This window comes from Corvus hawaiiensis, chromosome 7, assembly GCF_020740725.1.
Source record: "Corvus hawaiiensis isolate bCorHaw1 chromosome 7, bCorHaw1.pri.cur, whole genome shotgun sequence".
In the NCBI taxonomy this organism is placed as follows: domain Eukaryota; kingdom Metazoa; phylum Chordata; class Aves; order Passeriformes; family Corvidae; genus Corvus; species Corvus hawaiiensis.
This window is the reverse complement of record NC_063219.1, coordinates 34,483,205-34,499,334: the sequence shown is the minus strand read 5'-3', so window position 1 is coordinate 34,499,334 and position 16,130 is coordinate 34,483,205. Positions and strand designations below refer to the sequence as shown.

The window sequence follows — 16,130 nt, the reverse complement described above, 5'->3', positions numbered from 1 at the left end:
CTGGAAAAAACCCCTTCAGCATGTCTCCAGAAATGTTCTGCTATAGAATCATCAAAGATAAACCCTTCAGCTCCAGTGATATGCAAATGATGACATGTTTTTTAAAAGCATTAACGAAGTTGTTCAAAGCATCTTTTTAGTCTACTCTGCTTCCAAACAAACCATAAACTGTCCACATGCAGTGAGATTCGCTAACCCATAAACATAGCCAAATGGAGGAAGATCAGAACCTTAATGAGTTTGGTCCCCTTTGAATTCTAGCTGATCAGTGTCACCAATAATTTCAACAGGCTCTAAATTAAGCACTTTCTGTCTTCAAAGTGCCTTGCAAACATCAACCAATTAATCCCTGCAGGTCTTCTCTGAGGTAGGTAAGTAGGTATTGTTATCCCCATTTTACAGTTGGCTGAACACAGTCAGAGGGTTAAGTGATTTGCTGCAGGCCACAGATGGAGGTGGGATTAAAACACAAGAGTCACTATGATTCTTTTTAGACGATAGCACTTCTTTTTTTTCCCTGCTGACTTTTCTGTGCTGACTTTAGACATATTGGCCTTGTGGTAATACTTAAAGGAAACAAAATAAATTGTCCTTGTTAAAAGCAAGGAAACAGAGAGAAATCTGGGGTTTGTGCTGATAACACTTTTGTTGCCTTATACTGATGTTTTTTCCTACAATTTTTTTCTGATATTTAAGTATCATTCCTTTCATAGGGGGACTTATTTCTGTGGCAATGTAGCATGCTACTAATTGAAAGATATGTCCTGCTCCTTTACAGGTTTTATTTTGTCTTTGTGCTTTCAAATTAGTAAGTTTAGGTGGCACCCTGCCCATAAATTGGGCAGACACTTTCCTTCCAGGATCAGGGTAACAGTTGGTAGGCTTGATCCACTGCAGCACAGGCAGGAAGAAATGGAGAAAGGCAGCTTTGAGAACCAAGAGCAAAGAAAGCCATTAACTGAAACCCAACCCCAGCAAACCGCTTGTAACCATTCTAACAGGCGTAAGATTGATACCTTTCCCACTTCAACAGAAAGATCAGATGGAAAAGGGAGAGTATATCCTTTTCCTCTCTATGTATACAACTTCAGGCCACTTGAAGACCCATTTGTCATTAAGTCAATCCAGTGTATTGTAATAAACTTCTGAGTTTTATCAGGAAACCGCTTTTCATCTAGCAGCCAATCCACAGCATCAGTTCCCTGGAATTCTTTTTAGAATAGAAAAATCCACTACTCAAAGTTGATGCCTTGCAACTCCTGAGCACCTTCTCTGTTAATTTTTCAGATGACACTCCACTTTCAGAAGCCTTCCAGTACAGGAATTGACATGCACAGAGAAAATCAGTAAATATTTGAAAATTATTATTCACTTCCTACTATATAGTACAGTTATTTCAGCCATATTGCTGGTTATGTGTTTTTATTATACACCTTCCCTGAGTCCTGAAAGTATAGCTCCATTAATGCTAAAAAAACCCCAACCAATTTATTAATACATCACTGTAATTAATACATGGTGGTATTCATATATTACACAAAGCAAGGATCATACCTCCTTTGTGTTAGGTGTTGCCCACAGGTAATGGTCTCATCAAAGTTTTATCAGCTGAAAGTTTACTTTATTAAAGGTACTTGTGAAGCCTTCAGATAAAGTAAATCATTTAACATAGGATCATGGTTAAATAAAATGCAATTTACTTTTCTATTTCTGTGGATACTGAATCAAAAGAGTATTTTTACCCTTAGAAACGTTTGTTAGTAACTACCTTGCTCTCACGTGACAATCACTTATGTCACTTTTTAGAAGAAAAATATAGGTTAATGATTCACAACCTGAGGAATTGCAGTCTTAGTACAAGAGTGTAAGAACACGTAGGATTTTGACTCTTAGAAGGCATGTTTTCAGTAATAAAAACATGTATTACACGGGTTAGGAAGAGTCTGATTTTCACAGTAATTCTGTGACCAGAGAAACATGTAACGCAAAACACAAGCTTGGAAATTGCTATTTGCTAGCTCTGTCTCAAGAAGATTTGTAGCTGACTCTGAATTATATGCTCTGCAGAAACAGCTCCCTTCTTTTATCACTTTGTAATCATTAACTTGTCCTCTGTGCAACAATCATTAACTGGTCCTCTGTGCAACAAAGGAAGTTTTCACATGGATTTTCTGATAGGGGAAACAAAAGAGATCATAGATAACAAAGCAGCAGTGTGAATGACAGTTTTAGAGGACCTTCATCCAAACAAGCCTCAGTAACATCTCATCAGATCGGTATCATCCCCAAATTTCCCTCCACTCAGCACTACCATGCTTCAGGGCTAATCCAGTGAACCATTCCTCAGTTCCAAATTTCTTAGGCTACCTATGAACACAAATAACTGAGTGATTGTCCCATATGCCATTGATTAACATAATCAATCTCTACATCATGTATTTTGCTGTTACAGGTCTATCTGTACAGTAAAATTGAGCTGTGGGAACATTTGTCTGCTTGGGGTGTAACTACACTCACAGTTCTGTGCATCCCTCCCCACATGTCAACACACTCCATGCTATCCACCCCAATAAAGAGCAACTCTCAAACTTGTCAAACAGCTCAAGAACTCGCATACAAATAATCTATTCTATTCTATTCTACTTTATTACATGTCTTTTGCTCATCTGCATGCACTGCCACAAATCACCTGCACTGTGAGCATATTTTAATGTCCTGCACTGCACACTTAGAGAAGGAGCAATGTTTAATCATCTATGCCGCTCCAAGATGAGAATACTTCTCCAAAAAAGCACATCTGTCACCCATATGAATTTCTGGCAAGGTAGAAACCAATCTTTTCTTAAAGCTCACCTCCCCTATGTGCGGCTCCGTGTCCTGATTAGTTTTTTAGAGCCTGTTCAATATGCATATTTCTGAAAATGTGGTTCACAGGTTTGCATGTTTAGCAGGCTGGAGAGCCTTTCCAGCACCATATCCCTGCTGAAAACTGCACAGCAATTGCTGGTGCCATGAGCTGGGCATCCTCCATAAGTGAAAAAGATGATTATTTAAACATGATTCTACTCATTTGTATACAAAAATCCCTCATCGGCTCATTTATCTGCCTAATCATCTCATGTTTTGCTGCACATTCTGTGATGACTTGGGGAATCTGTTTGCCTATTTATGTGTCTAAAAAGTAGTGAACGTATGACAGATTCTATATGAAATGAGGAATGAATTGCAATAATTACAATTTTGTTTTAAAAGAAGATTTATGGTATCATAAGGCTAGGGTTAGCATCTAAATATGGAGATTCAGGAGAAGATTTTTTATTTCTATAGAATTTGGTATCCCTCAGATTTTTCTGGATAGAACCACAAAGTAGATACTGAATTTGCTGAACACTGGTATTTCCTGAGTTATAATCAATTACAGTTTGCTTTTAATGCAACTTCTATGTGATATTCCAGACCAGTATATTCATATACTGCTAACAGTATATGAATTACTATCATATCTTACCTACCATGTTTTTAAAGATAAACATTATTTGGCTATTAATCATAACCAAACTCATACTCTCTGTAGTGTGTGTGAAAGAGTTCTAGAGCTGTTAGGGGAAGAGTAAGATAGTAACTCTTGTCAAATACTTGAAAATAATATTTGCATTTGAAACTGGTGTTTTAACTAACTCGGAGCATGTAAACTGGTAACAGGAGCATTTTAGAATAAAACTTTTGTCAGACTTTCACCTTTATCATCCCTTGGGGCTACCGGGGCAATCTGAGCACATTGTTATTACATAAAGAATATTCTCTCCCTTCTTCTTTCTAGTTCAAATTTCAAGTGAAAGAGTAAATCTATATAACTGAATTAATTATTCCCAATATAGTTACTCACTATAACTTTTTGTCGTGAGTTGTGAAATTGAGGGGAGACACACATGACACACTATGCTAATCAAAATCTTTTCTGCAAATTAATTTGCCTGCATGAATATTAACAGTACTGAGACCCCAGAGGTAACCATAAATAAAATCAATTATTCTGTTTTGTTTGTCTCTATATTTGGGTTGATTTTCTCTTGCAAACCTATCCTATGATTGCTATGTATATTCTACATTTATAATCTCAGGGTTTGGGGGTTTATTTGTTGGTTGGGGACTTTTTTTTTTTTTTCCTTTTTTTGCTTTGTTTTTTGTGTTGGTTTTTGTATTTGGTTGGGGGGGGGTTGTAGAGTTTGTTGTTGTTGTTGTTGTTGTTTTCTTTTTATATTATCCAGCTACCTGAAACAGATCATCATCAGACCTCTCAGCCAAACCCACAGGTGCCAGAAAAGTTCAGAGGGCAACCTGCAGCCCACTCACGTTGCAGCCCCTGAAAGGTTGGTGGAACATCTCATCCCTCAGTAGGGACCAGCCCTTGCTTCCTGCCTCATCCAGGAGCCTCTCTCCTCAGCAAGGGGAAAGAGACAACTCTGAGGACAGAGTTGCCTGCATTTTGAATGGTATACAGGACCTCTGCTCTTCCTCCTCCACCACGACTCCGGGACCAGTGACTTCATTCGGAGCCCGCCTGGGTACCCATGGCAACACAGGGCTCTACAACACACTTCAAAGAATGTTCTTGAGGGGAAATTCAAAAGCCCGCTTGTATGAACACATCAGTCAGAGGGGGGCAAATGCCCCCGTGAGGAGCGTGGCCCCCGCGGGCGCGCCGGGCAAGTGCAATTCCCATGCCCGGGGCGGCAGACAAAGAGCGGCCCGAGGCGCCCGCCCGGAGCCCGAGAGCGCGGCGACACCGCCGGGGAGGAGCCAGGCGCGGCTGCCCCGGGGGCGGGGGGGCAGCGCGGCAACTTATAAAAGGCGCGGCCCGCCAGAAGAGCTGGGCGCGTTTGGAGCAGCGGCGAGTGGTGTGACTGAGAGAGGCGCGGCTGCGGCAGCGGCAACAGCCCGAGAGCGCGGAGCCGTCCGATGGCTCTGAGCATGGACAGCAGCCTCGACAGCCTGGATGTAAGTGCCGGGAGCGCGGCCGGCTGCCCATGTGCGCGCTGTTTGCAAACAAAGGTGCCCTCGGCGGAGGCTGCGGGCGGCGGGGGTCGGGACAGCGGAGGGGTCTGCGGGGCGCGGACGGGCAGGGCTCGGCTCTGAGCCCCGGCCGCTGCTGCCTCTGCCTGCAGCGCTTCGGACCTTGGCACAGCTGCGGCCACTGCAAATTCCAGCTGCAGGAGTCTGCTCCTTCCCTGGGGCTCTGCTGCTCTGCCGTCAGTTCAAGTGACATGTGGCACCTTTGTGGACTGAAAAACGCCGGTAGAGCAATTAGCACTACGGGAATGATGAGAGGGGAAGAGGCGATGAAGTTTGGAGCGATCTGACTTCAGAGAATGGCATCCCTTTGCCCTGGTGTGCGCCCAGACCTCGGGCTGCCGGCGGGACTGGGAGCGGCGGCAGCGCCCGCCCGTCCCGCCCGCTCCCCGGGAGAAACTAAGTGGCGTCCCACTCTTCCGGGGGCAGCTCCTCTACCTCGGTTTTGAGGGTAGTTAGGACCAAAAAGGAGATCTCTGGCAAGTTCCAGCTTTAGGCCCGCAGTTAATCCCCGCGTGGAGCCGGTGCCTCCGCGTGTGAAGCGCGGCGGGACCCTCGGGCGCGCCCTGCGCGGAGCTCGGGGGTCCGTGGGACACAGGGCATGATAACAAAAATCTGAAGACCTGAGGAACTGCACATAACCAGATGGCACTCGCCCGCCAGCATTGGTTTTAGCGCGGTGGCCCAAACCGTTGGTGGTTTCCTGACGCGCTTTCATGCCCTCACCAAATTTCGCTTCCTTTTTTCCACCGCTATGCTCACTTGGTCCGTCTGGCTGCAGCCCCGCGCCGGCCGCGCTCACCCCCTGCCCCGCAACCGCAGAGGGTGGGGAACAAAGGGAGGGAACGTGGCCCATCGTGGTGACCCTCCACGGGCTTTTGAGTTCCCCTGATTAAGGTCACCTCTCTCTTTCTTTCTGTCTTTATGGGCTTTGGGGTTTTTTCCCTTGTCTGAGTGTGTGGAGCTGTCAATTGCTTCTCAGCAGGGAATTCTTGCTATTATTTATCCTTTATTACATCAGCCGAGGGTACCTTCTCTATTTCCCCTTGACCCCATCCTCTTAATGAGAAGGGACTTCGGAGCAGCAGCATTTCTAAGTAATTTTTTTTTTTTTATGGTTCTCTATTGTAAGAGTTAAATATGATAGGTCATGCTCTGTGTGGACAGACCTCTCACATCTGGCACTTTCTGGGCTCTCCCATTTGTAGTGTCCATCTGATTGGAGCACTGAAGTGTCCAGAACCTACAATATTTCTGGGAATAGCCATTATCTTTCTTTGCTCTTTCATGCCCTACTCTTAGCAAGATCTTACGCCTCAGAGAAAGACAAAGGAAGTTGTAAAACTTATTCTTATTTGCTGTGTATTTTATATATGCATATGTAAACACTGTATTGGTTTTCAAAAGTTTGCCCATTTGTGATGGTGGAGACTGTTCAGGCAACTTTTCACATATTGTCATATAGAATAAGTTTTTGCAGAGGAGCTAACATCTAATTTTATTTCTTTTTTTTAGCTGTCATCTGGGTTATTAATTGAATTTTCTGAAAATGGCACGGATGAGATTGGTTCGGGTGACTATGGAGACTATGAAGAGCCATGCTTTCAGCATGAGAATGCCGATTTCAACCGGATCTTCTTGCCAACAATCTACTCCATCATCTTCCTAACGGGAATAATCGGCAATGGATTGGTTATTATTGTTATGGGCTACCAGAAGAAGCAAAGAAGCATGACTGATAAATACAGGCTCCACCTCTCTGTGGCTGACCTCCTTTTTGTCATCACCTTGCCATTCTGGTCTGTGGATGCAGCCATAAGCTGGTACTTTGGGAATGTTCTGTGCAAGGCGGTTCATGTCATTTACACAGTCAACCTCTATAGCAGTGTCTTGATTTTGGCCTTCATAAGTTTAGATCGTTACCTGGCGATAGTCCACGCTACCAACAGCCAGCGCCCACGAAAGCTGTTGGCTGAGAAGGTGGTATATGTAGGTGTGTGGCTGCCAGCTTTGCTACTGACAGTGCCCGATATAATCTTTGCCAGTACCAGTGAAGTAGAAGGAAAGTATCTCTGTGATCGCATGTACCCTCATGAAAACTGGCTGATCTCTTTCAGATTCCAGCATATCTTGGTAGGACTTGTCTTGCCTGGTCTAATAATTCTGACTTGCTACTGTATTATCATATCCAAGCTGTCACACTCCAAAGGCCACCAGAAGCGCAAAGCCTTGAAGACCACGGTTATCCTCATCCTTGCCTTCTTTGCCTGCTGGCTGCCATATTATATCGGCATCAGCATCGACACCTTCATCTTGCTGGGAGTCATCAGACACCGCTGCAGCTTGGAGACCATAGTGCATAAATGGATCTCCATTACGGAAGCCCTGGCATTCTTCCACTGCTGCCTGAATCCAATTCTGTATGCCTTCTTGGGTGCCAAATTCAAAACATCAGCTCAAAATGCCTTGACATCAGTAAGCAGAGGATCAAGCCTCAAGATTCTTTCAAAGGGCAAACGTGCAGGACATTCTTCTGTTTCTACAGAGTCTGAGTCTTCGAGTTTCCATTCCAGCTAACGCTGCTCCTTGCCATCATTTTATAAAGAGACACTTTAAAGTTGCGCAAGATTTCAGACAAATAAGACTGACCATAATGTACAGATTTATTTACAGTTGGGATTTTATATTGTTTCTTTTAGTCTCTGTGGAGTTTAATTGACTTATTTATATAAAAAAACCTTTCGTATTGATGACAAACTGTCTAGGCAGGTCCTGTGGACAAGTGGTTGGTTCACAAAACTTTTAGTGACTGTCTGTATGTATAGATGTGTGAACTAAACACTTTGGATTTTAGCAAAGTGACTGTTAAAAGTTTAGAAAATATTTCTCTGTTGTTTATATGTAAATGTTTTTGGTGTTGCTGTTATTCTTAAAAGTTTGGCTGGACATTTTTACCTTACTACAAGCTGTTTGGTTTACAATAGCTTAACTCTGCTGTAGAAATGGCACTTATAACCAAAGCCTCCTCTGTTACATGCTAGGGTTTTTCCCTCCATTCTCAGTAATTGATGGTTTGCAAAATTTTCTGTTCAAGGTAAAATAAAAGTATATGAAAAAAAGTTATTCTGAGTGGTATTTTCATTTCTGGTTGAATTTTTCCCAGTGCTTTTATTTACCATTCTAAATACACAATAATGTCTTAGAAAATTGTAATGCCTTGTGAAAAGCAGGAAAATTAGTTTCAGTAACATTGATTATTCAGCTGACACCTACCTCTGAGTTCCATGTCATGTTTTTTCACCAGAATACATTTATTCCAGTTAACATTATGTTTAGAATTACTTAAACTATCACTTGGAGAACTTTTTTGAGGCAGAATATCTGCAAGTGAAAACGAATCTATTCAAGCAATTGCTAAAGTTTACAGCCCCAGGAGTCAAACTCAGATTGATGCCATGAAGATTTTTTGCCTTTTCTTTTATACCCCTGTTATACCTTTTTTACAACTTCTGTATTCTTAGTGCTTTTTGCCTACATTCTTGGACGTGTTTGTCAAGCTGAGAGACTAAACATTTTAGAAGCTTTGTTAGGTAGAGGATAGTGGGCCCCAGACCCCAAGGTCCTCTCCAGAACACATCTTGTAAACTAAGAACCATCCAGGGGAAGGTTCCTTGGGGAGGGGGGCTCATTCAAGCCTCTCATTGGGGAATTTTTGATTGATATGCTAATTAGTAAAACCTATAATGTTATAACAGATCTTTTGGGGGGGAATTGTGGTGTGCATTTTGGTGCATTTGACCTGGACCTGTGCATCTAAGGATCCTTAAAATAAATACCAAGGTAAAGTCCCTTTTTCCCTTCTAACTGTGTTTGACTCTTGATTTTAAGACCAGGAAAAGGCATCAGGATTACTGCAAGTGCCTAACCTTTATGCCATGCATATAAAGTCAATCAACATTTCTTCTGCCTTTTTCTGTTCTTCTAAATTTAGTTTCACATGTTAATAGTAATCAAAAGTAGTAGAATCAAAGTGATTTTTGACTAGAAATAAAGTTATTCTATTAAAGTGTATTTGCTCTGAAGGAGGTAAGTGGTTTTCCCCTATGGAGCTTTCCCTATCCTGTCTACATCCAGATTTTCTTAAGGTAATATTACAATCTTCATGTTCTTTTTAAAAACACAGAATGTGGGCCAGTTCTTGAAAATATTTTTAGTAGGAATCAGCCAGACTATAGAATTTCCAACGATTAATGCTGAAATCTTAATTGTCTAGTTAGTCATGTCTTCACATTAGCAGAGTGCATTCACAAGTAATGGGATAGCCAAGAGAACAGAGCCATTGAGAGTATTTGTATGTTCTCACATTAAAAAAACAGACACAACGGTTACTTAAATAAAAAAATACATGATAAACAACTTGGAAGTCAAAAAGAGCAAAAAAATAACATCTACTAGTCAGACAGAGCTGAAATAGGCAACATGGATATGGCAGGGGTATTATCCAAATTTTTCACAGGCACAGCACCCTAGTGATTTTGTGGAGCAAGTACCACTATGCTAAACTATACATTAAATTCCATGTTTTATATTAGATATTTTCATAAATACAAGACCCTTCTGTTTTCAACTTCCCTTCTCTCCAGTGAGGAGGCTGCAACCTTGGCTACATCCTGCACTCCTTCCCTTGCAATGACAGTAGTAATCATCTGATTCTGTGTTGAGCTGATTCAGTGCTGAACCAGCACAAAATCTGGCAGAAAAATAGGTAATTTTCCAGCAATTTAGTGAATTGAATGCTTTCTATGAGGAATCCAACAAGTATTACAAAAAGGCAAGATTTTGTAACCTGGAGCCAGCAATGGGAGAGAAAAGGGAGAGAAAAGGGAGAGAAAAGGGAGAGAAAATGAAAAAGACACAGATTTCCCCCCCCACTTCTAGCAACTAAACTTTTAGATCAGTTAACTCTGAGTTTTCATTCAACATAAATTAACAGCAGAAAAGATGCATTCTCAAGAAACAAAAGGTCTCACTTTGATCAAGTTGCTCTTCCTAAACAGGGCTGAGAAATGAGGAAAAGGTGGTATAGGAGCAGAACTCCTTAAATGGTTTATTTTTGTTGTTCATTTGTGTGTTTTCTTAATTTAGTGAGGGTTTCCCTGTGAAGAATTTGCTGTTCTAAATGATTCTGATTTTCAGCCCAGCCCAATCAATCACTGTGATTTAACTGCACTTATACTTACAGGCTATCAACACGCTGCTGCTTATTTGTTGAGGAAATGTTTACAGCCCCCAGCATTAAATTAGATGATTCCCATTATGCTTCAGTCAACCAACTTCTACCTCAAGCAGAGTTAACAGGAAAGAGGGTGCAAGAGAGAATAAACTCAGCAGCCATGTTACTGCCAAAGACCACTGAAAGGACACTAAACAAACAACAGAAAGAATTTGTGTAGAAAATTAATTAGCAAAATTTTAAAAAACTTAAACCCATGCCCCAGAGGGATGATTTTTATAGAACTGCCGTTGTTCTCAGTGGAATTAATGAACCTGTGGATGGAAGATTGTCTTGAAAAGGAGTTGTAAATTCTTTGGGGTTTTGCCTCAGCGAGAAAAATGAGTCAAAAGCCACATGTATATATTTCTAAATAATTTTATATACCTATAAATATGAATATAATATATATTTGCACTGTTTACAGAGCAAATATTTGCAAATTGAATGAAGTTGTCATGAGGAAACATAAAGAAATTATGAATCCAGTTCTGTCTTTTTATGTATGAGTAAGTCAGAGAAAATAAGGCAAATTTCTCTTAAATCCACTGAGCTATTCCAAATATACCATGTTGGTAAAAAATATTAATTTACTCCATTTCAAAACAAAATCACCTTTAAGCTGATTTTTTTATTGAGGCTGTGACTTCTTTGCATCTTTGTGAAGCAAAAGTGGTCCCAGTAAATGCATTTGTCAAAGCCTAAATTCAGTGGAAAAGGTGAATGAACCTAATATTGTAATTTATACATTGGACAAGTCCACACAGATCAAGAATTTTCCAAAGTTTTCAAAGGGACTTTCGAAGTCTTTTTCCAGATTGTTCCTCTCTAGTATACAAAATAATCATGACATTCCTCAAGATACACACAATGCATAGTCTCGGCACTTTCTCGAAGTCATAAAATAATAGCTGTGTCCAAGTAATTTAAAATATGCAACTCAAGACACAGAAGAGAGCACAAATATGAGTTTGGTTACAAATCATTGAGTATTGGTTACAAACCAGTTTAAAATGTTAGTTTAAAATGTAGTTTAAAAGATTTATAATGTATCTACAAAGACTCTTTCCACTGAATTCAGGTGCTATGTATTTTGCTATGGTTGTTGCAATGTGCCAACAGCAATGCTGGACTAAAATATGGATATTCACCTAATACTCTAATGCACACATTTTGAGTGCCTAAGATTATCTGGAAATCCTTTGGATCGTGCAAGGCTAAACCAAGAATAGAACACGTACACAAACTTTTGCTTCCTCTGAAATGTTTTTTGGAAGTAAAGTCAGAACACTTAAAGCAGTGGGGTAAAATGCCATTGTAACCCATTATTTGTGTGGTAATCCATTATTTGTAGGTGTGTTTTTACTCTCATCAGGTGGTACCAAACCCACATCAGAGGAGCAAGTGAAAAGCCTGGGGGGTGCAGTGAGGCTGCCCAAGCGAATGTACAGAGGGCTGTGAGCAGGGGGTAGTTACTGCTCCTTTCTTGGCCAGTTTTATGACATAATCATTATGCAGGGGCTTGAACTTCTATGCATATACATAAATCAAAACAAAATCACCATGAAAATAAAAAGGAAGTAGCAGTAATAACATGGAGCCATTCATGCAAGTGAATGGTTTATCTTACGATGGCTGTGCTGTAGTTGGACAATGTACAAAGTGACCACTTCTAGATGTTTGGTTGAAAAGGCCATTTTTTACATTGTTTGGGAAAGGAAACAGCATGACGAGGAAGTACTTCCTTGATCCAGGCATGCCTTCAAAATTCCCTAACAATGGAGTATTCTCATATTCTCATAGTGCTGAAACTTAGGAAACACTTAAGCAGATAGAGCCCCAGAGGTTTTTGCTCAAAGGATGCCACTCCCTCACTTTATGTTTTGAAAGAGCTATACAGACTCCTTTTCACAGCCATAAATCACATGTCAATTGAAATTACATGAGCACTGGGATTATTGCTTATAAAGAAGGAGCAGATTTCTTAAAATCTTTTCTCTTTAGGAAAAATTTTTCTGTCATTCTTTTAATTTTCTCTGAAAATCTTTGATCTTCAACAGGGTGAAGTGTAAAGAGAATTTGTTTTAACAACAATTCTCTTACTATCTTCCCACCATCCTAGTTCTAACAGGACATACAATAAAACAATGCTATACTTATTGGTTTTGACAGCATATTTTAATAGAAGTTGATTATAAGCATACTTTGTGTTTGCTTATTTATATATATGTAACATAAATATATCTACATGTATATGATGATGTAGATTATAAGCACCATTTTCAGTTGCTGATTCAAGTGATCCAGGCTCCAGCACAGCTACCACTGACTTCAGAGGAGTCAGGGTTCATTACACATGTAGCAGGTATTGATTAAAGCTACTATTTTCTTGAAGGACAGATGGCTTCAGTGACAAACTCCAACTGAATTCAGAGACAGCGGGGTACCTAAAGAATTATGCTTCCTAAAGGGTACAACCTTATAGCCCAAATCAATTACAAATAAAGATTACCAGGTGCTGATTTCAGTTCAGTCAGAGATGTACATGAAATTAAATCTTTCAGTATGGAGCAGGTGGAATTGTTCTGCTGAACATAACAGAAATAAATTTTCAGCAAAATGGTTCTCTCTTACTGAAGGCTTGCAAGCTTTGCACACCCAGCTATCAACAGTCTTGCAGTAATTTGTCTTCAGTAGCACAGTGTTTGAAAGAAATAGGTCAACATTTAAAATAGCCTTGTCTTTTGGAATTCACACCAGGAGCAGATTCTCACCACACAAACATGTCAGAGTAATCAGTAATTATGAGGGATTTTTGAAGGTTTACACTGCAATGAGTTCTTTGGCTTCTGTTCTGGTTTGGTTTTGACTTGGATTTTTTTGCTGTTGGTGCTGCCTTTTGTTCCTCCTGCCCTCTTCTCACAGCTTCTATTCTACTTAACTTTTCCTTTAAAAATATATCTTTATAGAATTGTTAATGGCTCTGTTCTGTTAAGACTACACACAATATCCAGGACAAACAAGAAAAAGTATAAAGAAAGTCTTTGAATAAAAGAAATTACAGCTTTCACAACTGTTTCTATGTCTATGTGTTTCTATGTTTTGGTTTTTTTCCCTTGGGGAAAATATCTAGAATTTAAAATGTGTTTAAAACCACTGATTCTAACAAGCCTGAACATGAGCTCACCAAACAGAGAAATTTTGGTATGCTTTATAGTAGAACACGAAACTGAGACCTGAGTGTCCACAGATCAACTCCACCTCTAAAATTTGTGGGAAGCAAGAGACTAATTCTGGTGTTTTTATAGACATGTTGACATGTTTTATTGTGATAGCAATAGATGTGTCTTGTCAATATTAGGTTCATTGCAAGCCTAAAATCTATTATTCCTGCTCTTTGTGGGAGGAATTACATCTCATAAAAGTGCTAAGGTCACTGTTGGAACTCAGTACAGAATGCATTGATAAGAGAAGCAAGAGTCTAACAAGGATTCAAGAGAAGAAGGGATTATTGTACAAGGGCAAGGTTCATGTTAGATTTAATTTGACAGCAATGGAAATGTAGAGTTCCTGTCCTCCCCTGCCCCTTGGTGTTCACCACCTTCCTTTCCAAGGCCTTTCAGGTCATGCCCTCACTCTGCTTTGCTTGCTCTCTTTCTCTCCAACTCCATGGAGGTGATCCCCTAACAGAGCTTTCCCGCATGGAACTGGGCACTAATAATGCACTGACACAAGGTAACTGAGCTCATTTACTAATCAACAGGACAAAAAGGAGTCCCACACCTCACAGTCCCCTTCCTTCTCTCCTTTACTCTTACCTATGCAGACCCCTCAGCCTCTGCTCTTGTGACTCCTTGGCAAACCAGTTCAGCTCTTGAAGATTGGAGTTTCACAGGAATTTGAAGCAATCTGACTTCCTCTATTAGGAAGATCTTCAGACTCCCTCCCTCCTTTCTTTCCTCCCTCCCTGCTTCTTCTAATCTTTTCACTTGATATCTTCAATACTCTGATTCTAAATCCTGTGGACCTGTTGCCTGCTGTGCATTATCTATTGAATAAGTCACACTTGACTTAATTGATTAAATAGACAGTATCTTGTTTTAAAAATGTATTTTATACCATTTTAATGGAGTTAGCTCAGAAACAGGGCTCATTACACTCAAGATAAAAAAGAAAGCAATCAGATACATGGCTAAGCAAAGAAAGAAAAGTTGTTATTTTTTTCACTTTTTATTTCAGCAGCAATAAGCTCTTAGTTTGAGTCCTGTTTTGTGAAGCCCACCAGCCACAGAAAATGCACAGGAGGAAGTGAATGGATCTCAGCCAGCACAGTGAACTGAATTGTCTCACCAAGAAGTCAAAAATCGGAGCAATTGCAAGACTGAGGGCAGATTCATGCACCTGGGAGCTGTCAGGGGAGCAAAGAAGTGGGACCCCTGCTTTTGAGACCAGTGAGTTGTTAGACCAGCTTCGCTATCTTGTCAAAACTTCCTTAAGTAAACAGCCAAACTGTTAAACAAACACACGAGTTCTCAGGTAGGGGGCAAGAGGTTGAAAAAGTATGGAAAGGACAGATGCCCCTCATTAAGGGAAGTGAGCCCTGTTTGCTCCTTAGGTAAAATACCACTACGTGGCCATGGTCCTGCAGAGCACTTTTCCCTGAAACAAAGCTCAAGAAAGAGGTCTTGAATCAGTGTTTTGAACTAAAGAGATCTGTAATAGATCTCAATGATCAGCCATGTTCTTGACTATATTGCTCATCAGATTTAATGTAGCTATTTAAGACACACAGCAATTTTACATTCATACATAGAGTCCACAGGACTTTTGAATGAGGTGGGTGCTAGTGCGATTTTTAAAAGCAGAATACTTGAAAAGCACAGAGCAGGTCTTTTCCCATTTAACAATCACCAAACAAAAGCCAAAAAACCCACAACAAAGCACTTAGTTAGAGTTTTATGCTGTGATTCTCTCCTTAACCCACCACCTAAGGAAAGCAGCTGCCTCTTAGCATGAAAACTGCTTAGGAAAAAACATTAGATCCCTGCTTCAAAGGCAAACTTAGTTTCACTGAAGAAATGTAGTCAGCCCGGTCATGTTGAAGACTAAATATGCTCGGATTGTATAGTCTGAATGTATGGAGCTATATGGCTCTCCTAATATTCTGCAATAAAGGGGAGAGCCTGGCAACTGCATGAATATTCAGTGTAGAGTATTCACCCGTCCAACAGTTTAGCCATACCCAGCCCAGAGAATAAACAGTCAATGGAGCCACGGATCCTTGAATCTACTCACTCTTTCTTCTTCCTACAAGCTAATATGGAAGGAGGACTAAGAAACTTTGCCCCCTCTTTAAGTACTTTGTGGGGACTCTGTAATAAAAACTGTAACAGATGAAGGATGCAAGATCCTTGGTCTGTGATATTCAAGATGACTCTGCTACCCAGGTGTTTGAAAGAGATCTCATTCATTCATTCATCCAGTTTCAGTAACAATTTTAAAATGAGAACAAATTTTTGTACTCTTCAGAATCCTTTTTTAAATCCTCTGTTCTTAGTAGCACACACTTTACATGTATTCTTTCAGTCGCCAGCCAAACTGGGGCGCATTATGCCCTCTACAAGCCACGTCCTGAGAGGAACATGGGATTGAACTGCTGAGGTGACACTGACTGAGCCCACAGTGGTGCTGTTGGGTGATATTAGCCGAGGTAATATCAATGCAGCCAGGGAAGCAGCTGTGATTACCTGTCCCTTTATCCATCCCGGCTGTCCTGACCACTGGGCTA

General features: G+C 40.7%; 1 protein-coding gene across 1 annotated transcript; it reads left to right on the top strand.

Moving 5' to 3' along the window:
• Window positions 1-4,859: 4,859 nt before the first annotated feature.
• Window positions 4,860-8,193, top strand: CXCR4 (C-X-C motif chemokine receptor 4). Its single transcript, XM_048310206.1, has 2 exons — window positions 4,860-4,998; window positions 6,586-8,193. The coding sequence occupies exons 1-2, from the start codon at window positions 4,960-4,962 to the stop codon at window positions 7,645-7,647; spliced, it is 1,101 nt and encodes a 366-aa protein (XP_048166163.1). The 5' UTR covers window positions 4,860-4,959; the 3' UTR covers window positions 7,648-8,193.
• The last annotated feature ends 7,937 nt before the right edge of the window (window positions 8,194-16,130 follow it).

Coding starts and splice junctions, on each gene's coding strand:
- CXCR4 (XM_048310206.1), top strand. CDS start 4,960: ATGGCTCTGAGCATGGACAGCAGCCTCGACAGCCTGGAT. Junction 4,999..6,585: donor GCAGCCTCGACAGCCTGGAT/GTAAGTGCCGGG, acceptor TCTTTTTTTTAG/CTGTCATCTGGGTTATTAAT.